Here is a 27,845-nt window from a genome sequence, read left to right as displayed (position 1 = left end):
GCCCAAACAGAGCCGGTGTTTTCAAAGCAACTACTGAAAGATGCCCTATAGCCTGACTTTCATATTGCACGAGCTTACTCTGTGAGCATGTCATTTGTTGAATATGTTTTCTGAATCTTCAGTATCCCAGAATTTAATACCACAAGCATTTGAAGTATTCCACAACAGGCAGCAAGGATGGTGCGTAGGATTTGCATACACATTATTTGGATACAAGCAAAGTGATGGAGAAGCAGAGAACATCACCTTTGTGGCAACTCAGAATGCTCAAAAATATTTCTTAGAAGCATTTCCCCAATGTTTCCGTGCAAGGTGAAACCGTATTACGTAACTCAGGCTTTCCACACTCAGCTGCGCTGAGAGACCAGGTTGCAGAATAACTGTTAACCCAGGAAAATAAAACAAAGTTCTGGCTTGCTGTGCTGACCATCAAGCTATTTTCACTCTGCAGCTTTCAGGATATGATTATTGCAAATATCTCCATTGTAAGACAAAATTATGCCGCAACTGTTTAGGACCCTCCAACACATTTGATTTGTGTATAGAAGGTGAACTCTAGAAGGCAATTTTTATTGCACATTTTGACTTCTGCTAGGGAAAGAGCATCAGCCCCTTGAGACCTAGGCTTTGAATATGATTCTGGCCCATGTGCTTCAAGTAAAGTAAGTAGACAGACAAGTCGTCAAAAGAACATGAGAGCAGTGCAATGTAATGGCCTTAACAAAGCAAATGAACAAATCCTTCCCTGCATTTCTTTTTTGGGGGGGAGAGGTGGTGGCGGGAGACTGAACTGTCTGAGCTACATAAAACTACGAGGGTATTTTAATCTATTCAGTGCCACTTGTTGCTAAGCATCTGATGCTACTTGCCATAGTTACCAATGGTTCACAGGGACCCAAGTCTCAGGATCATCTTGAGTGCTAGCTTTCTAGAATATTACCTGGAGTCTCCAGGGCTGACAACACCAATGCTACTGGGCTGGCCAGAGACTTAACTTTTCCTGTGCCTCAGAAAAACCACATCATCCATTTGTTGCAGTCTCTCCAGGTCTTTCTCTGCTCCTTTGCAGTTTATAGTTTTATCTAAGAGCACCATTTTAGAGCAGCATTTAACCCATACTGTACTCGCAAGTGTAGTGAAAGCTAAATCAATTCCATAGCCAGTGAGCAATTCCATGGCTAAGGAAGTCTGAAAAGCTCAGGGCTCCTGGAATTCTGCAGCTAACACTGGAGTCAGTGGGTACCAAGTGGGCAGGCTGCTACATGCTCTTACTGCCACAGAGTGGGCTAACATTCGCTGCAGAATTCTCTTACCCTTGCTGCTGAAACAGGCCCTGAAGTGCTGCAGAATTCCAGAGGCCCTGAGCAAACCTGTGTGTGTTCATGGGCTGAAGAGCCTGAAGACTGAAGAGCAGGTGAAAAAGTGTTAAAATAACAACTGATCTCTGCAAACACAGCGATTCATCACAAGTCTTGCAATACTTGGGTGTCTAGTAAAGTCTCTGCTCATGGCATCGCAGTGCTATGGGAGAATCTCTGTTTTCACTTAAAAATGTTTCTGAACCTCACGGTTGCAGAGACAAACTGGACATCATGGATTTCAAAAGGTCAAAAAATACATTTAAAGTTTGTTTAAACCTGACTTGACTGGCTCCGCAGCTAGGAGTTGGCGGTCCTGGGTATGAAAGAGATCCTGAGTGGAGATGTAGTGAGGTAGTTCTTTAAAACAGTCACTACTGCAAACTCAGTGAGCGCCAATACTGATGCTAGAAAATGGCAACCCTCCTGGTGATGAAAGCGGGGGGGTTATATTCTCCTTAAGGCACTATGATCAAGTCTGTATTTTACCTGTGGTACTTTATAAGACTGTACGATATTTTTCTCGGCCTACTGTAGTGAAGCTTCAAAGGAATCCCTACTGCCCCTTTCCCCCTGAGTTCATATTCCCACAGAAATATTTCTGTTCCTATTCATACCGGCTCTCATATCTGGGTCTACTCTGCCTGGCAATGTTTCTCTTAACATCCACTAGCGTTTTGTGGCGTTACCCTGGCTTACACCACCTTAGAGTCTGCCCATCACCAATAACCTTTTAATTTAATGGAATAAGACATGCCATGTCCAGCTGGCATCCCATGTGATCTTCTTACTATAGTGTTGTTCATTCCTTATTGCCCCTTCCCGTTGTGTCACCGTCTCTCACTGAATCTTTGAGCACAAGATTGCAAAATTCTTTGCCACTGAAACAGCTGTCCTAGATGAAACCCCCAGCAAGTTTTGGTACATTGTGTTTCTTTGCCCTCTTAAAGCAGTACATTCAAAAGGAAGGTCCTGCCTAAGGTGGAACAAAAAGAGCTTTCATAGGATCGATACCATGCTGTGCTGATGATGTATTCTGGCAAAGAGGTGCTCTAGTTCTGCAGACATTATTTGGGAGTATCTCCACAGCTCTGGACCCCTCTGTCATTCTTCTGTTTCCTTCACCTCTTCACAAGCAAACACACTTTTATCTTCTATTTGCTTCTCTGATACAGAAGGTAGAAAACCCTTTGTGCCCTACTGAGTTCTATTCACAAGAGCTGCTGGAGCAAATTTGGCCTATGTGAAAGGGCTGCTTGCAGTGCTGGCTTTGACCTGAGACTTCTTTTATGACTTCTTGTGGTTTAAGTGAAGGTGGAAAGCTCCTAACCGCGGTGAGCTTTCCTACAGCGTGGGAGCCACTGTATTTCCTGTCTGATCGCAGTGTCACGTGCCTCCAAGGTGACCTAGATGCCTCCCCACTTGAGTTACGGAGCTCAGGAGACAGAAGGACACTTGCTGAAGAGAGTGAGACTCATCAAGCAGCTGGTTTATGCCTGGGCATTTCTGTCTCAAAACACTCTTGGAAATGCTGATGCTCAGACTGCTTTAAGCATTCTCAGAGCCTGGCTGGACAGTAGACGATATGGAGGTTAATGGAGTAACCCAGCTAGGTGACAGAAAGTTTCCAGAGCATGGTAAGCAGCTCTCCTCCAATGGAGGAGTAAAGTTTCTGTTGGAGCAATATGGAATGGGAGGATTTGTTAACAGAAGCCCTCCATTGATGGAGATATCAACCAAGAAGCTTGAAGAGTTATGTGCAAAATTTCCCGTATCAGTTTCCTCAGGAGATCCCTAAATGAGGCTGGAGCACTGCAGAGACAGCTGGAGCCTTCATAGGCTGAGAGCTGCTCTGCAGGTGATCTCTTATTCTGTTCTGGGAAGCCTTGGAGTGGCCCCCACAAAACTGTGTGTGATCATTCGTTCCTTCAGCACTGAAAGGGGAAAAAAACACCTAAAAGGAAGCGAGTCTGCTGCCCATCTAATGCTGAGTGAAGTCAACGGCAAGACTCCCACTGATATCAAAGGGTTTTGGATCAAGTCCCCAACTAGCCAGTTGGGCGGTTCCAGGGTACTCATGACTTCCTTCTGATCCTAGGTGCAAACTAAAACTCTGCTAGAAAAGAATGTGAACGTATCATGTTTTGTGGCACTCCTACACTTATGGAAATTAATTTGACAAGTTGCCTATTAAATGATCAGTACAGCAAGAGGAAATGAGGTAATGACATCTTTTTCTAGTCTTTAAATGCTCCGTAGCTTAAACTGTAAAGAGAGGTCAATTGAAACAATTCTGTATCCAGGCTTGGGCACTGGAAGATTTCCCCCTCCTGTAACCACTCTTGAAAGTGAGTGGTTGCAGGATGGGGAAGCTCAATTAAAATGGAGAAGAAAATGGTGCTAGGGATATCAAGGTTCACGTGCTTGCTTTTAATATACTTCTAAGGTCCAGCAAAAATGAGCCCGCTGACATCGGCATCTTTTTCTTTCATAATTCTCCCTTGTTGCCAACTTACTTGATGCTAAGGGCTTTAGTTCCTGATACGGAATAATATAATTAGGGTGGTTTCTTCAAGAAGCGTACACTACAGCACTGAGCTAAGGCCACTGAAATCAATGAAAAAAACTCCCCATTGGTTTCAATGGAAGCAATAGTTCAAACAAACACTGAGCACCTTTGAATTTTTTTGATTTGTGAGAAGAGGGAGGAAGAAAAGGCAAATTATTTCCCTAATGTCTAGTCAGTCGATTCAGAATAAATGACAAAGCTGGTGGATCTCATTATTCTAGGAAGGCAATTAGGAAGAGACCAAAAATATCTAGCTGCCTGTTGGTTATCTTCTCAGAACTGCACAGTGTGGGCCATAACATTACAGGTATTCAAAACCACAATATTCAGTGTGCTTCATAATTTTTTCCCCCAGGGGATACTACAGATAATGTCATATTATCAACAACCTGTTGCTCTGAGGTTGGCATGTATGCAAGAGCTCAGTTGTTACCAGTGTCTTAACACAGCAGACCACATGCTGCTCCATTCAGCAATCTTGTCCTACGCATTGGTTGGATATGGAGATGTTTTATAAAGGCTGCTTTTGGCAGTCCTGCTTTGTGAGTAGTCCTCAGATAGGCTTAGTTTACAAGCTGGCAATGCAACCACTGGCCATGTTTGGAAACTCAAATCTTATTTGAGTATTGTAAGTGTAACATGGTTGATTTCCTTTCAGAGTTGTAGGACATAGCAGAACCCAAATCAGAAAGAGATGGCAAAGACATCTCAGATCAGGGAGTCTACCTGGAGGATATGACCCTTCAGTTTAGTCAATATTGCACTAGCCTAGATGTCGGTTTGTATCACTGCATGTAAGGGTGGAGAAACAGTCAAATCCCCAAAGCTCACGAAGCTTAGGAACTTTAACTTTGCACTGTATCCACCTGCTGGGACTGCAGTCTGTGTACCAGCACCTGAGCTGGCTGCTTGGGGATGTTCATCAGCATAGCCATAGCAGCACGACACCCAGTCTGGTTTGCAAAATCCAGCCAAGCAGCAGGATAAATACTTGGCTAATTGAGCTGAGCTGAGCTCCATGCTAACATGGTTGTGCAACTCAGGAGTTTCTGAGCAAGCTATTTTGAAGCCAAAGTAGCCAGTTCCACAAGCTAGTATGTATGACAGCTTTAAGCCAAACAAGTTGCCGTGGAAGAAATGGCAAAATTGAAGGAAAAAAATCTGTACTTGGTTATGCCAGAATCTTGAAGATGATACCTGATAGATTCATGAAGAGGTCCTCCTAAGTGCTAGAGTGAGTTTTGGGGAGGCCTCGCAACAAGCTACTGATGGATTTCTGAGGACAGTAATTCTCTAGTCTTTCCCTGAGATTGCCTGATCAGACCCCCTACCTCCTTCCCTACTCCTAAAGTGCGGTTGTTCTCAAAGTGTCTTGTTCTCTCGAGTACCAGAAGAGGTTCAAAATCCTCAGGACCATGGGCCATAATCCAAGATCCACCAACCTCAGGCCATACCTTTCCGAGGAGCGATAAGGAAATTTTAAAATGATGACTTCTAATTATTTTTAATCAGAACTGTTATCCAAGACAATAAGTAAACAAACTCCTGTGTTAAGAAACATGACACTTGCCAAAATGTGCACTCATCCCTGGCCAAGAAGAAAAATTAAAGTACTTAAATGCATGTTTCTAGGCATCTGACACCCATTCTAATCCCACTCCACCATGTGGCACACTATTCTGCTAGCGGGGCATATGCTACTGAGAAAACTAGTTAATGTGGCTGGTGACTTGTTCAGTCAGCTGATCTTTCTAAGCAGGCCGCTGTGACAGGGCCTTTAGCTTTCATTGTATGAAGCACTCACATAGTTATCTCTTGCGGACCAGCCTGGGTAGAGCTGCATGTGAAGTTGTCGTTCCTTCCGAGCCAGTTCATAGTACTTGGCCTGCTCCTCCCGCGACAGTGCGTGCCACTGCAACAGAAACAGTTGTGAAACACCTCAGTGCATCTCATCATCAGCTCTCCTTGCTTTAAGAATCAGACAGGCCTTTCCTTTTAACCCTGCTATACTCATTATTTGCTATGTAACTCCACAGATGTTAACTGAGTTTTATCTGGGGCTGCATGTTCACCGTGACTTAAGGAAAATGTAGACAGTTTCCCATGCAAACTCCTTGTTACTTGCATAGGAACTAAAAGGTCATGCAAGGCACACCCTTAAATTTCTAGTGGCATGGCTGATCGGCTGTGCCGGGGAGGAAGGAGGTTCTTTATAAAGCAGCAGGAGTAAACTGCATTCCCTCATCTCCTTTCTGTCCCCACTCGCTGTTTTTTTTTATGGCTTCCTCCTGACTCAGAAGAACAGAGCAATACATTCACAAGCACAGTGCCCCACAGTGTCCATAAAATTAAGACCCATGTTAAGGTGATCTGTTAGGAGCAGACCAGTGATGTACAAACCATCTGATTTGCTGTCCCCTGCCCTCACATCAAGACAGGTTGCTAAACATAGCCATTTCAGTGACACAAAATAAAATATCATTTACCCCAAAGGATCTGAATTGTCATTTAAATCCAGTTAATAGTGAAGCTCCCTGCCCCTATCACTCCTAATGCAGATGATCCAAGCTCTTCATTCTGGGGAAGAGCTAGTACACTGACCATGTTTTTTAGGAGCTGCTGATCTGTGTGAAGTATTACAGGTAACAAGCTTTTTATGAAATACCTGCATAACTTCTCCCGAGGGGCCTGTAAAGAAAAATGCCACCACTCAAATATACAGCCAAACCACTCCTGTTCTGTGCTCTTACCCTCCTTCCTAAAATCTGGTTGATAGCTGCACTTTCTTTCAGGGTGCACTCGGCAATGACTTTTGCCCGCATCTCTTTCATATACAACATGAAAGCATTCAGGGGCTTCTTGATAGTTGGCTTCTTGGCTTCCTTCTCTCTCTTTGGTTCTGGTTGGGGTTTCCTTGACAGAAACAAAACAACACTCAATAACAATAAGACTCCTGCATCTCAACTAGTGTATGTGAACACAGTGACAAGAAATAGATCCACTTGAAAATATTAAAGACTATCAAAACAGGACTTGAAACCTTGACTAATGAGCACATAGCACAGCTGGAACCTGGTCTCTTCTGGTGATCATGATCATTACACTGGCACCTTTTTCATAACTGGTGGAACAACACGGTGCCCCAAAGTCTGCTTAGCTAACTTACCGAGTTGCTGTTCACAGATCCCCTCCCCACACAAGCAGTGACAACAATAAGATAGGCTAGGACTAAGGAAATCACAGAGTAAGGAACTCTTTTTAATAGCCTGCCATTTTAAGACTTACATGTTCCGGTCATAATGCTCCATTTCCTGTTTTCCAGAGTGGGGCACTATGGCTGGATGAGGGATGCCGGTGGTGTGCATTCCCGAGCTCAGCATCAGAGGGTGTGTAAACCTGCAATGGAGAGCATGTCAGAGATTGCTGAAATATTGCTTTGGGGTGCTGGTACGTTTGGCTCTGAAAGGTCAGTTCAGTTGCAGGTCTGAGCCCCAGCTGAAGGACGTTGCAGAAGAACAGTGAAGAGCAGCAGGAAACAAATGGCTGTGCACAGCTCTTTCCACTGGTTTACTCTTTAGTCTGATGGAGAAGAGTGCTCTGTCTCACTAGGTGGCACTCTTCGAGTTGTTTTTAACGTTACAGAAACAAACGCTTAAGCAACAGTACATGTAAAGCAAATCTCCCAGATGTATCCTAGTAAAGTGTCTTCCTGAAATAATGAGCCTGTGCAGAAGTGCCCCTGTGCCACCCTTGGAAGCTTGCTGCAGTGCTGACGGGATATCTGCCAAGCGTGATGCAGGACTTTCCCACAGCCACTGCCACTCTAGCTAAAGCGTGTTTGGCAGTTGCTTTAACCTGATGAATGACACTTACAGAGTTTCAACATTAAATGAAAACGATGGGCAGGTGGGCTTTTTGCCTTCGTTTCCTGATCCTTTTCTTTGGCTCCGTCCAGCAATACATTCTTGCTGCGTAATCTTCAGTCATGACGACAGTGGGTGTGTGAGTAACAGAAGCAACCAGACTGACTTGGACAAGCATTCAGACTCTTGCCTGGTTACTGTTCTGTTGGGGGGATTCAATAAAACTCCTTGCAACACAATCCTGGCTGCAATGCTAACTGACTTTTATTTAAAGAGTTGGTCAGCTCCTTGGCTCTCCATTGTAACAATATTGTAAGTGCTACAGCAGAAAACCAAACTGAAAAACAGCCTATGGGTTTGACAGCTTAGGATCATCCCACACCTTTATTTTAAAAGAAAAGGCATGAGTCTGAACATGAACCAAACAGCATCTCTTGGAGGTGCATCCTGCCCCAGCAGTGTTATCCACCAACACAGAAGTGAGATCATGAGCAGTCTTACAAGCTTCATTGGCACTGTACCTGGCACTGTATAATGTGCTGGCCAGTGCAGTCTGCTTTGCCAAACTTGCCACTTAACGACTGCGGTTTGTGATGGCAGAATTGCCCAGGGGAGATGAACAACTGCTGGTGAGAAGTGTTGGCACAAAATGAAAAGGCGTTTAATTTCAACCCCTGGCAGTCTGAAGCTTGATCCTTGTCTGACAAGGTGTACTTTCTCCTTGGCAGCGGTACTCCAGACCTGCCCCACTCTGTAGAATATAAACAAGAATGGCAGCAACAGGTATGATGACAGCATCTGGCCTCCTAGTCTAGTCTTTATCATTGATATTAGATGCTACGATAGAAAAAAGCTGCCTCAGACGGCATGTGCAAAAGTCAGGGAGTGCGACTGGCAGTATTTTCCTGCTGATATCCTAGGAACAATAGTGTCTTCAGTGAATATTATCCCTTATGTATCACGACAACATGTAGCAGAAGCAAAAGCTGGAGATGCGAACAAATGCTGCTTGCACATAAATTCCCAGAGGGCCTGGTCTCTTCTAACTGGAGCATCTCATGATCAACAGAAACCAAAGCGCTGGCTGCTAGCTGAATGCAGAACACAAGTGGGTCTAATGGACTTTTTACACTTAATGTCCAAGCCTGTTTTGAGGTTAGTGTGTAAAAAATGACATGGCATGATTAGGACTGCTCGTCCTCCAGGTGAAATCATTGGGAACTGCACGTGCAGGTTTGGCCCTCGTCTGTTCACAAATTTGCTAGAGTAATGTACACAGAGGAATACAAGGTACACAGTGTCCCTGTGCTGCACAATGCCTTTGGCACTGCCAGATCCTCTGCTGGTACAAACTGGTAAAGCGCCGTGTGAAATCAACTGCTCTACGCTGTTCTGCATCAGCTGAGTACTTGGCCCTTACAATTCTGCACACATTTTAAAGCTCCTGCAACAATCAGCAAGGAATTGATTCATAAAAATCCAGGGAAGCAGCAACTCATCATCCTCACAATGGAACGTGGTAAAGGGCTACAGGAAATGCAGAATTTAAGAGGCTTAAACTGTCAACCTTCCCTGGAGTAGCAGAGACAGGTAAAACTACCTGTGCTCAGTGAGGGCTCTGTCCCATTTCACCAAAAGCCTGAGAACAAATACAAGTTTGTCTCTGCACAAGTTAATTTAGTCCAGGATACTTGGGGAAGGAGTATTTCTATCTCTGTGGTAAAAATAAGAAGTGTGTTTGGCATGGCAGTAGTGAGAACTTATCACACCATTTATTCCATTTTCCTACTGTTGTGGCTGAGGCTTAGGGTTTTTCTGGACTTTTACTAATTAAAACTAAATCCTTGTGTCTCCTCCTTGATATTCCTGCAATTCTTTTTCTTTTTTTTTTTTTTTTTTTTTAATAAGGCATTTGACTAAAGGAAATCCTTTTCCTGTTGGTGCTATCTGGAAGTTTGGTGGCCCCTTGCTGGCTTTTTGTAGTCTCCTGCAAGCTCAGCTGGCACAAACTGCAAGCTGTGAGACCAGCAGAGCTGCTGTCCTGTCTCACACAGCTCATACTTACCTGGAGAAAGAAGCCCCAGCAGAGAGCGCTGACGAATACGGCTGTCTAAATCCACATGACGGGAGCGGATAGACAGACTGGCTCTGCCTGGGATCGGGAAGAAAGAGTCCATAAAGCATCTACATGTGTGGCTTCTTCTAAAATTACCCTCCTTAATTGGACTCATTTAGCAATGGTGAGTTCCAAAGCCCTAGTTGCTCTAGTTAGCTTACACTACAGGCCTCTCTCCTTCTTCCTTCATGCCAGAGGCAATTCAGGATCTAAACTTCAATCGGAGATAGGTCTGGACTGCAAAGTTTGGGTCTGAATCTGCATCTGATCTCCTCCCAAATGTTAACTAAGCAGAAGTAATGCTTCAGTTGTATTAAAGCATTAGTTGTGAAATGATAATAAGCTATGAAAGCATGTCAAAAAGTGAAGGTGAACTATTGTAGGAAAAGGTGTTTAGCAGTGCAGACCTCAACCAAGCAGAGTATTTGCAAGGTGTATAAAATGCTGCGCAATACCCTGGGAAATACTGAGGTTCAAAATTGGTCTACACCAGGTAAACAGAAGAATGACTGAGTGATCCGGTACCTGCCCTGGTGATCATGGAGTAGCACATTTCAGTACACCTTTAAGACCATGAGGGACATAATACTCTACAGTGCCTGACTTGAAATACTCTGATTTCCCTGGTGCTCACTTGGTATAGTTTATTTGAAGAATATGACTTAGGTGGAGCTATGCTGATATAACTTAGCTGAGGGTTAGGCCCTCTTTTTCTTAAATAAAGCAAAACAAGCATCCCATCCCTACAACTGTGTATGTCAGATTTGGGTCTGGAACCTATTTTAGTTATTAGAGCACAAGCAAAGTGTGTAAGCAATGTTTTTAATGAATGGGAACTACTGGTTTCATATTTGGGCAGCTCAAAACCCTTCCCAGAGTTGATCTTTGATCCTCTTTGTCTAAAATGTCTCATCTCTGGCCTGGAGTTTGGCATGAGAAGTTTGAAGCCCAAAGTTAAAAAACAGGAGAAATAGCTCCAGTTGTTTTTCATGATTCTTAATATAAGGGTTACCATTATTGATCACGGTCCTGAGAGAGACCGGGATTCTAGGGGAGTTTTGTGTGCCTAGGTGCTGTTCAACCATGTCTCTGCTGGGAAGAGTGATCAGAAAGCCATTCTCTGGAAGAATGAGGTTTTTGTTTGCCACTCGTTGAGTTGCTCTATCTCGGCTCGAATGAAACCTAAAAGAGCTGTCTGTATTAATGTCAGTAAACATGGTTAAGAACTGGCCTCTGTTTACAACCTGCCAGACAGAAATCCCTCTCACACTACTTAGAAGTTAGCAGTGTATAAACATGCCAACAAACAGCCAACTGCTACAACATATCAGGAAGCCTAAACAACCTTTGAAGTTTAACATTACTGCCCCAGGGGTGAGAAAACATTCAAAGTTAATCCAGAAGTGACATTCATTACTCCAGAAGCCAACATATTGCAATAGAAAAGGATCTTGGCATTCAAGTCTTTACCTAAAGTGATTCTGACACGCAAATTAATTCGATTGCAAAACCAAACTGTGATTGTTGGGAATGTGCAATTCAAGTGTTTTCTCCCAGGATGGGAGAGCAGCTTGGGAGACAACAAGAGGTGGGGGGAGGGGGCTGGTGAGTTAATTAAGAGACACCCCCTCGCCAGCACAAAATTCAGCTGGGGTCCTGTACAATGGTAAGATTTACAGGGCTCTTGGTTAAGGTGTGTTCTCAGGCTCCAGCGATCAAACTTGCTGGATTAAACTCTAACTGGCTTTCATTTGAAGTTCCTGACTGTCATGTCAGCTAATTAAAGGGAGAGAGTTATTGCAGCTACCCTCCCCAAAACACTCCGCAGGTACAAAAACCACTTCTGCTGAACTCTTGTTAGGTAGCTTGCTAAGGAAAAGCCACTTCCTGTATTACGACTGCTTGGCGTTTGAAGTCAGCTTCATTCCAGAACAGTAAACTTTAAGAACCGTACACATACCACAGCACTTGCTGGCACGAGGGGTCTCTGTAGCATTCCTCCTCCTACATAACTCATTTCAACGCTGTTTAAGCAGCCCAACCTCTGTAAAAGCATACACTGGTGACCAGTGCCTTGAGTGAATAGTTTGAAAATATCATTTGCCCGCTGCGTGCCCCTGAAAAGGGCAGATGGAGCTGATAACTTTGTGGCTCAGAAATAGATGACATGGGGGTTGTACATGCAAGCAAAAGGCTTAGGCAGAGACAGCTGTGAGCCATCTTTGCTTCTACAAACTTCTGAAATGCAGAGAACTGTTGCTGAAATAATTCAGAGGCAGTTCTGATTGGAAACTTCCAAGTTTTACTTAAAAGACAAGGTATAATTGCACTTTATAGACTAACCAAAGTGCATGTGTGTGTGTAATATAGAAAAATAGCACAAGCCTTTGTGAGCTGAAGCTCATCTCATCAATAATTTTTACCTAACTGAAATTTAAACTGAAGTTTGGGATTAAGCACTTTGTACAGAGGCCCAGCACACTATTTCTATTTGTCAAGCAGACCAATGTATTTAACAAAGCCCTTTTCTGCCTTTTTAACACATATTTGCTGTTTGAAGTGATGCCTGCTCTGAGGGACGGCTTGTCCTGATTTCTGTTTCTCCGTATCTGTTTATTAGTCATTATTGAATATATCTGAGCAATTTGTTTAAAGGTGCCAAACCATATCAGATGCTAGAGGTGTTGTTAGGAGACTGAGCTTCCTGTCTGACCAAAAAGCAAACAAACTCTTTGATAAACAGATTTTTCCCATGTCCCCAAGGCTGTCTTTAACAGCTTCCCATTTGAAGAGTAGGCTTTACATTTGGCAAGCTAGCTCTTCTCTTCTAACAACTTCTTTCATGTTACAGCACAGTGACTCCTGTACTTGTCTTTCCTGAGGATGAATCACGTTCTACGAGGAGTTAAATCATTGTCCAAGAGCAGCATATGCAGCACAGAAAGCCAAATGTAATCTCTTTGTAGACAAACGTAGATCTAAGACCTCCGTCTGTTTCTTTGTGGTTAAATATTTGGAACTCTATATTCAGGAGCAAAAATCCAGTTGTTTCATGATTTTATTTTTAATGGCTCACCCTTCATCTTGTGATTCCTCTTTATAGACATACATGTCTGTGCTAGGGTCATGCCAGACAGCATCGTGCAGGAAACGGCTGTCTACATGCTGCTATACATTTATGATTTTCCCCCTAAGATTCAGTACTTCACATGTCCGAATGATCAGTGACACAGGTTTTTAAACTGTCTGCTACAGCTGTAACCTTGCCTTGCATCTCTTTAATTTCTAGACATTACCAGAAACTGGTCTGACAATAATTGAAAATGTTAATCTACTCTAAAATGTAAACGTGGTACTTCCTGCCCCCTCAGCTCTGCTCCCTGTGTACATTCAAAGTCACCCTGTTCATGTGACAGTGATAGTTAGAAAGAAGGAAAGTATTCAGAAAAATGCTAATGGTGTTACCAGGCCAGCAGGAGTGCTGGATGCCAAGGGGTCACTGATTGGGTAAGTGAAGGAAGCACATCTAGGGTTGCTAATGCTTATGACTGTTTCATGCATCACTGGATTTGAGCTGGGGTTGTAGCAAATCTCCCAATTAGGTCAGAAGCTCCTGGCTAGGGGAAAGCCCCTCTAACTGGATGCCTGGCCAACTTCTGTCTATGTGCTGATGAAAAAATTAGGGATCTGAGACTTCTCAACGGAGGGATGTGGGAGCAGGAAGAACTTAGTGGCCCCCTCTCCCCCACCCATACCAACGGCATGTCTCTTCTTTGCTGTTACTCTACCACTTCCTGCACAATCTGGCCTGGGAAGGGGGGCAGAAGGCGGCCAAAATGTAGGTTCCTCAGGCCGAGGGACTTCGTTAGGAACTCCCGTGTCTGTCAGAGCAGAGATGATGGGACATCATTGATGGAGGACATAGAGGAGCAGCTGAGAAGGATGTGGGGATAGAATTTAATGGGAAACAAGTCAGGGATCAGGATGAAGGAATTGATTTGAAGGTTGGGGAGGCAGAATGAATCCAAAGGCAAAAGGGTGAGAATTCCCACAGCAAAGGCCAAAAAACAAATTCAGGAGTGCTGACAACTGTGCATCACATTTGCTGGAGGTTGGGCAGAGTTAAGGAATTGACAGACTAAAAAAGCACAACACAATCTTACAATATGGGGGGAGCTCATGATTTTGGGTGAACAAGGTGAATTTCAGACATCTGGGAGCAGCAATACTGCATGTGCTGCAGGATTAGGGGAGGGATCAATCCAGGTACTCAGCTCGGAGAGTTCTTTGCCACACCGTGTTTTCTGAGGGATGTGATGGGCTGGTGGATTGCTAAAAAATAATGGCCCTTGTTGAAAGCCAGAGCAGGAGAGAGAGAACTCAGAGTTAGAGGCCTTGAATGCAGCTAGAACAAGATGGACAGTAGGTTGCTGACCCAAGCAACCCTTTCTTCCTCATGTAATCCACATCAGATACAATGGTAGTAGGCATTTCAGACTGCAGAGAGGTAACGGCATAGAGTCTGGACTCCGAATTTGACTTTCCAGGGCCAAGTCCCTTATTTCTCCATACCTCTGCTTTCCATCTCTAATGTGGAGTAATTACCCAGATTGCAGATGACAGCTGATTGCCAGAGGCAGGGGTAAGGACAGTGTAAAGAGCAGTAAATTCTGGTAAACAAGATTAGCGAGAGCAAGAACACCACCCTGTTGCTTACCAAGGCCATATGGAGTGATCCAGTGTCAACACTTACCAGCCCATGGAAGGCGTAATCTGTCCAACCCCACCAGGAGGGAGGGAGTAAAAACCAGGGATCTCTGAGGTTTGGGAAGGACGGTGTACACCTAGGAGAGGGATCAAGAGTCAGTTAGAGGAAGACATTCAGGCAGCACTAGCATCCCCACAGGATTAGATGTCCTTGAGCCCTGCGTTGCCCTTTATTTCAGGGCCAGTAATTAAGTCTAGCTTCGTGAACTGCAAAAAAATTTGTGAGGAAAATGGATTCCTCCCACAATTCACCCCTTCCCTACTGATTCCACCTCTCCGGCACAGCCCTGCACCGGGGTGACGCACAGCCATATTCCTGCAGAACATACAGTCAGTCTTGGAGGCAAAGTTGTTCGAGCACAAGGGTCACCCCCCCGGGCTCCTTGGTTTCCAAACACTACTCTCATTCTGAAAATGACTTGGTTTCTATTTGTTTCATTCCATTAGCTGCTTTTTCCCTCCCAGCCCATCAGAGAAAAGTAACATGGATCACACCATTCAGGATCAAGGCCTTCCTTCCCTGCGAGCCTCTGCCTTCTTTTTCCAATGACTCTGTTCACTAGTTCTCCTGAGGGCTATTTTATAAAGACGTGTTGCCTTTGAATTAGTTTGAAAGAAGCCTTGGTTTTCAGGATCGCATTTGTACTGCTCTGCTGGTGCCATGGGACCATAAATGTGGCATACACGGCTAGCTGAGAATTGCTCTTCCATGAAGGAAATCCTTGGGTGTGCAGCACAATTCATGGTATGGGTGGCACATCCAGAGGAAAATGGTTGGGGCCAGTGTGTCTTCACACATCAGCTATTCCTGAATTTCAGACCAGATTCTTGTAGCATTGGGCTGTGGGGTATTGCTAGAGAATCCCTGGGGCTGGCCCTAAACTCGAAGCCACAAATGGGGAACTGGAAAAGTGAAAGAGCCCTCACCTTTGATTTGGAAGAGGCTTGAATGATAGCATCTAGCTTTATGTTGCTAAATCTGAAGATGCACATAGTGGTGAAAGTGTCCAGCTGTGTGTTCCCCAGAAGGGAAGAAAGAGGGAGACTGTATGTATGGTAAAAAGTGAGCTGTTGCCACTGACATGTCATTTAGTGGTGAAAAGTTGTGAAGTGAAATTAATGGTTTTCTCAACACACCGCTGACCTCTGTCTAGCGAGCTGATGAGTGCAAGATGCTCAGGATCCTTCTAGATGTGCAATTGCCAGCTGGGCATTTCTGTTAAATAGTTTCTACAAATACTGATTTTGAAGGCAAGTACATCAGAGGTGAATGCCAGGATCTAGGGGAGCAACACTTGAGGGAGGATGAGGACCAATGGGCATAAGCTAACAGAAGGTAAATTCAGGTTAGATATAAGAGAAAACTTTTTCTCTGTAAGGGTCACCAGAATTGAGAACACACTCCTGGCAGAGGTGGTGCAATCACCCTCCCTGGAGATGTTGAAGATGAAGCTGGACGGGCACCTTGCTGAGCTCATCTGAGCCCAATAACTTCATTCTCATGGCGGGGGACCGGACTTGGTGATCTTACAGGTCCCTCTCGGTTGTATAATACTTGTGCAAATACTATTTAGCAAATATATGTGACCAATATATTTTCCAACATTAAGATCTATGTTTAGGCAATCTGTAGATTGAACATGAAGTAAAATATATGAAATTAGTTTTAATGAACCTTTGTAAATAATCAGGATGTCACTGACTCCAAGCACCTTAACAGAGGGTAAATACAAGGAAACTGCAACCAAATGAAACGTACAGTGAGAAATTAGCTAAGGATGAAGAGCCAGTATTCGGAGCCTGATAAGATTAGGCCACAGTTCTCGATCGAACCAAAGACAGGAGCTGGGTTAAATGATACCAGCATCTCTTGAAGTTTGGGCCCTGAACAGATTAATGTAGCACAGAAGGGAGGTCTGTGGCTTGAGTACCAGCTTCTAACTCAGGAAATCCTGGCTCAGTTCCCTGATCTGCCACAGATTTCCGGTGTGATGCTGGGCCAGTCAGTATTTTAATCCCAAATGTTTCTCAGTTCTACATCTGTAAAATATTTTGCTAGGTGTGGCGTGAGTATAAATAACTTAAAGATGAGAAGACACTCAAGGCCTTGGTTCTTTCATAGAGCCAAGATAGAGGCAGGCAAGACAGAGGCAGGCCAGCCCAGTACTTGCTGTCAGTTTAGAGAGAGGTCTGAATCAGAAGCTTTTGCTGTGGATGGGTCAGGTTGGGTCACGATGATATTGAGGAGAGATCTCTGGTCTTACCTGAAACAAATATAGAACCCCCTCCCCTCTGGTTTTTGAGTATATGCAGAACCCAAACCAAAGGGATGAGAGCTTCAAATCTGAGCCATTTACAACAAAAAGCAGAAGGCTCTGATTAAAGGTTCTGGTTCAGGCCTCTCTCTGAACATATCTGTGAAAGGATTTCAGACAGCAACACTCCTGTCTACTACCCATGCAAACAAGAAGCTGGAATCTGGCCCTGAAGGATACTGACTTCTGCATAAATCCAGGAGAGAGCGTTCCTGAGTTCAGTGACCTGCAACAGAGGCATAAAGGACAGCTGCCAACCAGTGGGGCAGGTTGGTCCTACACTGTTTTGAGCTTTACATGCCATTAGTAAGATCCCAAAACACATTCATTGGCAGGCCTTTCAAATACCCTTGAACTGTTGTGGGACTGTATTCTGCCAGCAGTTTTCAAGGGTAGCCTGAAACGAGGAGCTTTGTTACATCCTCTCAGGAGCCAAGTGTAATTAATTAATATTCCCTTGTCCCTTCTTAGTGAGATGCAGAAATTTGCCATTAGCTGAGCTTCAAATATGCTTTAATTTGCTAAGCTGTCATATATTTTTATTGAGTTTTTCATACCCTAGTGACTGACAAGGAATTGCCTGGATGGAAGAAACACCAGACGTTTGTTTGAGGGGCTCTTATAAAGTGTAAATCCTTCTCAGTCACTGAAGTTTCATTGATGAGGCCAGACTGTGGCCCTTAGAGTTCAAACTGATGACAAATCAACCCCAGTTCATTCACTTCAAGCCACATCTGGTAGAACCCTTAATGTGGCAAAGCTCGTCACCACTGCAGGGCAGCTTCACATAAAAGTTGGACCAACATGTAACCATGTGGCTTTGATATGCTGGGCTTTGCATGCAGCAGAATAGATGCAGCAGAATAGCTCACATTTTGCACTGACTTCCAGGTTCAAAGGAAGTCAAGATCCCAGCCACAGTTTTACGTTCCCGAAACCAGGAATCAACCTAGATTTATTTGAAACTGGACTCAGGCTTAGTTCAAAGCTCTGGATGAACTTGAGGAAGTTTGAACCTCTTGCACCAATGCATTTAAACAAATGTTTATTTTCAGCCCCCAACCAAAAATAGTGAAGTACAATCAATTAGATGTATGTATTCTTTTTTTGTTTTTGTTTTGGTATAAGCTCTAATCTCTCCTTATTGTACTTTCCTCCATTGCTTTTGTGAGAGGACTGATGTGTACTGAATTAACGTAGAAACCCCGAGTCAAACTGTGTGACAACCACATATATGTGGCCAAAGGCTGAAATATATGTACAAAAATCCAGCTAGATATCATGATTTAGTCAAAATATTTCCTGTTTCAAACATTTATTTTCTCAAAATGACAACCTTACAACAGTCTGGGTATGAGTCAAAGGAAAGGTTACTTTCCATTTTCTGGTTAGCTCTTGTATATCATCCCCAAGCTCTGTTCTCAGGCTACAAGGACTGTTATTACAGAGAAAGTTAAACTTTGATGATCAGGACAGACACTCTTTGATGTTCAGGATGCCATTAGCCGTGACTATAAAGTATCCCAAGGAGCTAGCCCCCCTGTAGCCAATGTCCCCGTCTGCTTGAGTGTAGTGAACATGACGTTCTTTTATTTTTCTTCTCACAAGGCAAAGGTTAAAGGAACTGGCAGTGCCAGAGAAACCTTGGCTAGATGGCAACTCTCATTTAAAGGGCTTCTGGCATCAACCCCCTTTTAAGTTGCCACGATGATTCCCACCGCCTCCCACATGCTTAGAAAAAACAGCAGTTACCTTGTTTCTGGTTGATATCAGCTGGCAAGTGTGGCGAGTGGGAGCCATGGCTGAAATGCTCGTTGCTGTATGGAATGAGCGGGGTGAGCGGATGGACGCCGTGGGACGGCTGCACCACAGGAACTTTGTTAGACTGAAAAATACAAAACAGGAGGAAGGCTTCAACAATTTTTGCCTCTGGGTATTACAACACAGCAGTACCGAACACCCGCTGTCAAGGGTCAGCCCAGTCAGCAGTGTTAGGACCGCTGCTCACAGCAGCTGCAAAGGACTGGCTTACTGACTCCAACAGGTAGGCATATGAAAGCAGCTACTCCTGACTGCTGAACACCGAGTGCCAATTCCACCCTGTCCAGGTTTTGCAAGTGGTGTGTTAAGAATCACTGCAGGTCCCTGATCTTGCTCAAAAAAACCACAGGAGGACAGTCTCCTTACCAAGATGAACTCATTAATACAGAACGACCTCATCATAACCCCCTGTGGGACAATGGGGAAAGTTCATTAAAGGACGGTGCTCTCTCTAATACGGAGTCGATCTGTCGTCACAACAATGAGACCTTGGTTCTTGCTGCTGGAGTTGTTAAAGCCACGGCTCATTATAGGGACATATCGCATTGCTGCGTTGTCCAGCAAAAGTTCAAAGTAACGGTAATCAGTGACACTGCTGTAAACTGGCATAACTGGAACAACTGCTACAAAATGCTACAATATTTAGATGGGTGACCACGATCAGCCCAAACCAACAGGAAGTTTTCAGATTCTGCAGTAGGACTTAATCTAACAAACCCTTTTTATGCCAGGGCTGGCACTTCTGAGCATACCAGCAAATGTATCGCTACATTATTATACCTAATTTTTTGCCCTGCTAAGGGTCACACAAACACGTGCACATACAAATACATGCATGCCTTTCAAAATTTTAATATGTGCATCCTAGACTGAAGTGACAAATCTAAAGCAAGCAACTGAGTGCGTGGTGCCGGATCCCTTATTTTCTAGTAGGGAACCCCCAGCCCTCCTACGTCAGGCCCTCCACATAACAGGCTTGAAGCACAAGCTATACTTTGCACTCTCAAATGTTGGAGGGAGTGAATTTGGACATATCTATTAATGTAGCGCGAGCTACAATTTGTATCTGACCATTTCAACTACTCAATCCTCTACTGGAAGAAATAAAGCGATTCCTCTGAAAGAGAGTTAACACATGGCAAAATTGTTTCAAAGACGGTAATGAATACGTTGGTCTCTCTCATTGCCCCATCTGATTGAGAAGAAAGGAGTGGCAGGCAAAGCTTCTGACTAAAGACAAAACAAATAAATAGGCTTAACTTCATCAGGAACAGCTAATAGCCCAATTGTCCTCCACTGCTATAGTGATATGAGATGTTTTTCTGCCACTGACTGTGCTAAAGGTTAGGCAGAAAATTGCCTTCACAGGGTCTTCCTTTGCAATAAGCATAATGTCAGACAGAGATCCTGATGGGTGTCCCAACACTTCAGCTGCTAAAAGATGCAGTTAGCATCTGATGACGTGAACCACTGCTCATAAGTTTATGCATGTCTGATTCAGTTAGTCAGTAAGGTGCATATCTACCATGCCTTCTGTCTGCAGTTGCTGGCCAAGAGAGCAGTAGTGCAGCAAAAAGAAAAGGGGAACACTAGGGCAAGAGGCTGGTATGTCCTGGGGTTAGAAAAGGAACCTGGAGGGGCCAATCTCTGGACTATATGGAGGGCAAACCAGTCCCTGGCACCCATTCACGGAGAACAGCATATACTGGAACACAGATTCAGTAGCTTAGACTCACATCCCGACTTGTTGGATACAAATTTCATAGCTATTGAGTTGTGCGAGCTTCACATCTCTGAAAATCAGGCTCAAGATGTCCTGTCTAGGGTTTCCAAACTAGAAACACCCAAGTTAGGTTGTTTTTCCAAAAATGCAGACCTTCCAGAGTGCCTTGTTAACAGTGAAGATCCAATCATTGGTGAAGTCTCTGGCACATATATCACACTGCCAAATCTCCCTACCCTGATAGAAATCCCACAGACAGAGCTGAAGATGCAACAAGCTAGAGTAAAATCAGGGAAAAAAGTGTTTGTCTCTCTCTTCCAGTTGTAATGCTAAATTTTGTAAAGGCCTAAAATTTTGTAAAATGATGCTGCTGTATTAAGTACAATGTTGGGTATTTCTGCATGTTGGAACAGAAAAAAAAAAAACTCGTTCAAAACAGTTACAGAGCTGTAAGGACGACGTGCACACACAAACTTTGCTGTCTGCCTCAAGCATGTCTGCTGTCTCATACTTGCCCAGTTTCGCCCACAGTTGCTTTTAAACCCGAGCTGACTTAACCACTACTGGAAAGTCAGGATCTGTCTTGAGGAAAACTAGAGAAGGTATTAGGGCGGATAACTACAAAATCAGGAAAAATAAGAATGGGCTGCAAGGGAATGGTGCCTAGGGATTAGAGAAGGAGACTCCAAGTCCGATCTTTTTGCAGTCCATCACAGCTGCGGTCAATTTGGTGTAGAACTGTAGGCAAGTTATTAACATCCCTGGGTTTTGTTCTCTACTGCCCTTCACTGGGTGTAGCCATCTGCATCTGTGCATTGTAAAATAGAGAACTGCTCTGGTTTGCTAGCATGCTCAGTTTGCACAGGTGGCGGTGACGTCTGTGGAGGCAGTGCAGACTCTGGCTTTGCCTCTTGGAGAAGCAGGAATGATAGAGGCAGACAAGGTTCTTTGGGTGAATCTGATATCTTTTATTAGACCAACTTAAATAGCTGGAAAAAAAAGTTTTAGAAAGCTTTTGGGTTTAAAAACCCTTTGTCAGCAATGATAGAGGAGAACCTTAATTTGTATAAAGCATTTTGTGAACCTTGCACAAAAGCTACTACACATGTGCATACTGTATCAATGCATTGATGGACAAACCTGGGGAACAGGTGCAAAGAGACTGGTACTGACATCCGTACACACTACCAGCAGTCAGTTCATATAAATAAAACCAAGTGCCAAACAAGCTTTAAGAGGGAAAACCAAGCTTTAAACATGGACAGTCTTTAGTCAAGCAGTGCATCATTAGGTCCCACCATGATGCCCTGAACTACAATCAGACTGGGTGATGAAGAAAAGTCTGGAGATGCCTTGAGACATATCAAGGATATTTCTCAAATTAACTTTTGCTGAAGCCTCCTTTAGTGCCAGACTTTTTAATGAAGGAAGTGCATTTGTGTGAGCACTTCATGTTCCTAACACAAAAACCAAATATCTGACAAATGTGTGCAAGACGGTTACCTGTGCACATGGAAAACTACGCCCATGCTCACCTGCATGTGTCTGATGTGCACACAGCAGGCAGGAGACACTATAGGGGGGACTTTCAGAGGTCAAGAGAATCAGCTACAGCTTGACTGGACTTTCTCTGCCCCATGCCAATTGATTTGCTACAATTCTCTTCCCTTCCCTTACAGTATTTTCAATTCAGCTTCATTCCTCCTACCCACTTGTTCCCTTATCCTTGCTCCTTCTTTTCAATGTCCCATTTCCCTTCCCTCTACTTCCCGTTGAGTGTATCCCCTGCTAACTACCCTGCTGCTGCTGCAATAAAGAAATAATTGAGGAACGAACAGTGTCATCACATGGTTCACTCTGTTTGGGTGCCAACCAAGCCCCTTTGCTTCATCCTGTGCCCAGCTTGTCTCTTTAGAGCACCAGCTCTTTGGAGGTAAGACCGTCGTCTACTCTGTTTCTACAGTGGTTAGCACAGTGGAGCTGTGTCTTAGTGCTCCTCAGGCATTATCATAATATCTCATAATACACACAATTGATAAGAGTATCCGGTGCCTTATGCCCGTAACTTAGGCACATGTGAAATTGTGTGAGCAACTGCCTCTACTGAACTTACAATCCTCATAACTCATATTGTAAGGGTAGAGGGAGGTTTTCAAAAGTGCCTGATGATGGCCTGAAGTCAATGGAAAAACTCTTAATAGGCTTCACTAGGAGAAAAATTAGGTCAATGCTGTCTTTTCTTTTCTTTTGAAAATCCCAACATTTCTGGTGTCCATACAAGAATAGGATTTTCAGTCTCCTTCATACATACCATGTCAGCAAAGCATATTTCTCATAGAGAAGTAAGGCTAGAAGGGACCTCAAGAAAACATCTAGTTCAACTGAGGATCAAACCCCCGACCATCCTACTACCTGGCACTGTAAGCACATACAGTCCTGTGCTGTTCTTATTGTAAGGCCTACAGGTTTGTAAAGAAAAGAAGGAAATAGCTAGCCATCTAAAAAAACCCTGTGAGAATCATGATTTTAATGTGCTAAGTACATCAAAAGTAACAAACACAAAGGCATGCGGTCACAGCAAAGGCACTAACTGACTGGGCTGTGTTTTCCACCAGATTCAGAGCAGGACATCATGGTTTGGTGTACAGCAGGGCTGTAAATCAAGTACTCAGATTTTCCATCAGTTCAGAGGGAAAACAATTGCAGGCAGCAGTAAGACAACTTAGGGCTTCCCCCTCTCTCCCTTAAATTTCCTCTAACCCTGGCTCCTGGTTCCACTGCTGTTTTATGCAGCCCTTTAAGTAGGACAAAAAAAACCTGATAGGACAAGGCTTTCAAGAAGGCAGGAAAAACATTTCAGTTAGAGCCAGTTCATGTCTGCTGCTGCTTTGTTAATTAGCATGTTGGTAATAGAAACCAGTTTTATAAGCTAGATGAACACTGTGAGAGATGAACAGTTCTGGAAAGGTACTCAGGAGCAGAGAAGCAGCTTTCCTTTTTGCTTCACTTTTCAAATATTTTAATCCATGCCTATTCAGTTGGTACCCATGTGCATGGTACCTGGTTTCCAATAGATGCCCTTGTAAGCTGCCAAACTTTAAATTTTAAAATCAGGCCTGACTCTTTTGAAAGTCTGTATAATTGAAGAAGAGGTGTCCTTTTCTTATTCTATAAAGTTTGAATTTAGTTTCTCCAAAACGACTCCAACACAACAAAGTACAGTCCCGAGGAGAATCTTCAAAGCAAGCCTGAAATTGCCAACTGATGACTGCCTTATGCTGAGAAAATTAACCTGAATACAATCATTTCCACAGGCTGAACTGTATTGAACACAGGATTATTTTAAAAATTTCAGAGTCTCTCGTAGTAGGCCCCTACTTAACCTTCATCTTGTACTAGCTTTGCGAGGAGAATCTGCTGGAGGACCACAGGCAAAAGGGTAAACTTTACTTGAAGACAACTGAATTGTACTGCTGGGAGCTTATTTTAAATAATTTACTAGAAGAAACGTTGCAACGGCATTGTTAATTCTCCAGTGGTAAAAGAAATGTGACTGAAATTCTCTGGAGGATGCTACAGAAACTGATGAGAAGAATGCAAATTATATTAAAATATGATCGACTAATACACTGAAGATTGATGAACCTTTGATGAACTTTTATAACAAAGTTACTGGTTCAAATCCACCTGATGTGAGCAGTCAATGAAAGCTGTCAGTTATTGCTATAGAGCATGGAAGCCTATTTAAAATAACTTGGCTGGTTTCAGTCCAGTTTCCCATGCCCAGATGTCAAACCTGGCATCCCTGCTGGCAGTCTCAGGAGATGCCAAGGAATAAATGGACAATAGAGACTGTTTTCTTCTATGGGGGCAGTCCAGGGAAGCTTGCATTGCTGTATTTTCCCAGCAGGATCTCTTGTACGGTCAAGAAGATGAACACATAAAATAATTCAAGAATGAGACATGAACAGAATGTTCTTGTGAGCCTAAAGCATCATTTTGGTTGGCAAATTTCAATTTCTGACAAACTTTAAATTACCTACTTTCTAACATGGGAAATTCCCTATCCTTCCCTTTCTTCACCACACTGGCACACCGGCTAAATAACGTTGTGTTCAGACGTAGATTTCTCGTCAGTCTTGCATGATACTGCTCTTACTTTCAACTAGCCACATGCCTGAGATGACTCAGTCTGCAGAAACCTTTGTGAGCTTAGACCCAGGAAGAAGCTATCACTATGAAACAAAAAAAGCCACTTTAGTCAGTAGTGTAATAGGAAGCGTGGTACGGCAAAGGCAGGTGCATTGATTATAAAAAGATGCTGGCCAGGCACAATTAAGAGACCTCTTCACTTCCCTATAGGTGTCTGATTGTAACAGAAGCTCTGGGCTAAATAGACCATTCTTAATCTTGCTGAATGTGTAGTAGAAAATCTACTATATCAAGATCCTTGTCCTCAGAATTGCAGTCTCATTCAGTTCACCCCAGAATGAAAGCTTCGCTATCCTATTGTCGTTCATTCCCACCCTTGACTAAATATGACCTGGATAGTTTTGTAAAGGGGGGAACATGATCACTGGTTGCATAAGGTTCCTGAGGTCACTGGCAGCTTCACTACGTTCTCCAAACCTGCAATGAGTGATTTAACTAACTCCATTGGTTCTGGAATTCTTGACATAAGGGTTTCTCATCCGAAAATGCTGATTCACTGCACATGGGAAAGGACTGGTTTTGATTACTTTCTCGACTCCAAATGTTTATGTTACACTTCTGAAATTGCTGAGCTGTTTGTCAGAAATAGTTAAAAAAGGGCTATGGACTTTCAAGCTTTCAGACACCAGGTGTCCCATTTATACCTCTGGTGGAGCTGCATCACTGCCAACAACTGTGGGACACCTATTTGTAAAAATTCTCTTCTTGGAGAAAAGTCATATAACCAAAATGAATAAGCTTCATTCTGGTGGCCCTGATCCAATGCGAGCCTTTAATTAATTCCAGTGAGAGCAGGACAAAACGCTCAAGCTGAGAAGTATGCAGGTGAGAGCAAGCAATGATACTGAACTTCTGGTGGACTCTTATCTGGGAATTCATTTCTATTCTTTACCTTTCACAAATGTATACTAAAAAATAAAAAAGGGCTAAGTAGGTAATACCAGAGTCAATATGTTAAAGCAAAAGAGCAAATATATTCAGCTACAATTGAAGTTACACAACACATGAGAGAGGAGTTCATCTTTTGTGTAAACCTGTGCCTATGTTACTAAGAAAATTGTTGGTATATTTTTAACAAACTATATAGGCAAGAGTTGTATTCTTTAAAGTCCTTATTTTATTTTTTTAGTAAAGCTGCTAGGTTGTCTGTCTCCTGTAGGTTGGAGTGTTTGTTGTAGGGGAAAAAAATTACAAGAATCATGTTTCAGATTTCCTTCTATTGGAGGAGAGAATTAATTGGCGGATTTTGCTGACATCTTATTAAAATCATCTCTAACATAAAAGGAGGTTACAACTCTCCCACCTAAGACTAGAATAATTCAGAAATGGTAATATCCTGCTACCCTCACTAAAAATACAATGGATTAGTTAACCAATTACTCAGCATCTGAGTCCTCAATATAAGAGTGGGGATCATAATCAAAGTTTCTTCTATAGCACTGCTGCCATTTTAAATCCTAATCTGTCACAATTCTGTCTCACCTTCTGTTTTTTTAATAGACCCCAAACATTCCTGAGGCTTTAGAAAACTATTATCAAACAACAGATTGCTACAGGGCTGTCAGCTAGCACTTCATGCACACAAGCCACTAAAATTTCCCAATGAGACATAAATAAGTGAAATGCAGTCAGCCTTTAAAATTGACACTATGCTGAAGCCCCATTAAATGAAAGGGCTGACTTCCATAATTGGGAAGCATAAAAGTGTTCATGGTACAAAGGTTACACAACACACAAAAAGGAGACTGGGATAAAACAACAGGAAGGCCTCAGGTGAAATGACAGTACCTATGAGTCAAACAAGTCAGATTGGTAAAACAAAAGCAGAGGTGTGAACAAGGAGTTCTTGTGCCCTGGGCAGTGGCTGTGGCTGGGCTGGCAGCAGGGGTGGCCAACCATCTTGCCACCTCCTCTAATTTAGCAGCTGGGCCTGGTGCCCCACTTGACCACCCCAAGGTATGCTACTGGAGCAAAGCATCAGTCCCAAAAAGACCACATGGGCCTTAAAGTCTCCCAACAGATAAACACACATGGGAGGCAGAAAAATATCAGTGAAAACTGCGCATGTGGCATAAAGCTTATAGCTGGTTGGTTGACTGCGTGGAGATACTTGCACAACTCAAAGCTTGCTCTGCCACTTGGGGAAAAGGCACCCACCCCCCCACTCCCAGCAATATATCATACTCTCAATATGTATTCAGGGAACAACTTGAGCTTGCCTGACCTGTTATTTTCCAGAAACTAATGTTCACATTGCTTGGAGCACTGCATAAAATTCCTACCTAGGATGGCTTTGACCTACTTACAGTAATTAATATCATAGGATTTGGACAGCCAGTCCATGGAGGTGTCAGATATCCTATTCTTTGGCTTCCAATTGCAATGAACTATCTGAAATCTTCTCTTTAATACAAGAGCCTTGTTCAAGATTTATTTTCCTACCCCATCTTTCAGGCAACAGCGGTAAGAGAAAGCATCTCATTTCAGTTGTTGCCCTACTGTTAAGAGTCATGTATCTTAGTCAACCTCTATCGCCATATTGACTCAAATTTAAGATGACCCCCGCCAATAATTAGGTTCTGTACATGGAAAACTTAGAAATTTGTTATAATTTTCCATCCACAGAATCTAATTATTGAAGGGTCATCTTTAATGCATCCCTTCCACTGCTGCAGGGGACGGGCAGTAGAGGACAGAAGGGGAGGTCAAGCAGCTTGCCCCCTGCTTGTACCTGCCCCCACCACCTCTGTCACCTGTCTACCCCCCCACCCCCACAGCCTGGGACCTCCCTCCTTTGCTCCCTCTCCTGCCTCTCCCTTACCTTTGCATCACACTGGCAGGCTCCATCCCTATTCTAGCCTGGTGCACTGTGCAAGGCTCCAGCCCGGCTCAGCCCCCGTGCAGGCTGCGTGCCACTGTTTTAGGACTGGGCTGGGGCCGTGCTTAGTGCCCCGGGCTGCAGTGTGCACAAAGCCTGCTGAAGCACAGCAAAGATAAGCAGGGGGAGGGAGAGGGGCAGGTGGGAAGGAAGATGGGGCGGGGGAAGAGGCTGCAGAGTGGAGTTGGTGGAGAGCAGGGGCGGGGAGGGGGCCGGCAGCAGC

General features: G+C 43.7%; 1 protein-coding gene across 8 annotated transcripts in view; it reads right to left on the bottom strand.

Annotated features, from left to right (window-relative positions):
• Nucleotides 1-27,845, bottom strand: part of TCF7 (transcription factor 7 (T-cell specific, HMG-box)) — a 104,724-nt gene that overhangs the window by 16,551 nt on the left and 60,328 nt on the right. For 3 of the 8 annotated variants that reach the window (XM_019535070.1, XM_019535071.1, XM_019535072.1), the window contains exons 3-9: nucleotides 18,741-18,873; nucleotides 14,660-14,750; nucleotides 9,856-9,942; nucleotides 7,213-7,323; nucleotides 6,678-6,840; nucleotides 5,732-5,839; nucleotides 1,314-1,403 (exon numbers count right to left, since the gene is read on the bottom strand). In XM_019535070.1, coding sequence (XP_019390615.1) covers nucleotides 1,314-1,403; nucleotides 5,732-5,839; nucleotides 6,678-6,840; nucleotides 7,213-7,323; nucleotides 9,856-9,942; nucleotides 14,660-14,750; nucleotides 18,741-18,873 — 783 coding nt within the window. The remainder of the gene's footprint in view (nucleotides 1-1,313; nucleotides 1,404-5,731; nucleotides 5,840-6,677; nucleotides 6,841-7,212; nucleotides 7,324-9,855; nucleotides 9,943-14,659; nucleotides 14,751-18,740; nucleotides 18,874-27,845) is intronic. The other 5 variants (XM_019535069.1, XM_019535073.1, XM_019535074.1 and 2 more) reach the window with 3 other exon arrangements.

This window comes from Crocodylus porosus, unplaced genomic scaffold (genome assembly GCF_001723895.1).
Source record: "Crocodylus porosus isolate Cpor-Errol unplaced genomic scaffold, CroPor_comp1, whole genome shotgun sequence".
NCBI classification, from domain to species: Eukaryota; Metazoa; Chordata; order Crocodylia; family Crocodylidae; genus Crocodylus; species Crocodylus porosus.
Note: the sequence above shows the minus strand (reverse complement) of the source record. Positions and strands in the feature narration are given on the sequence as shown.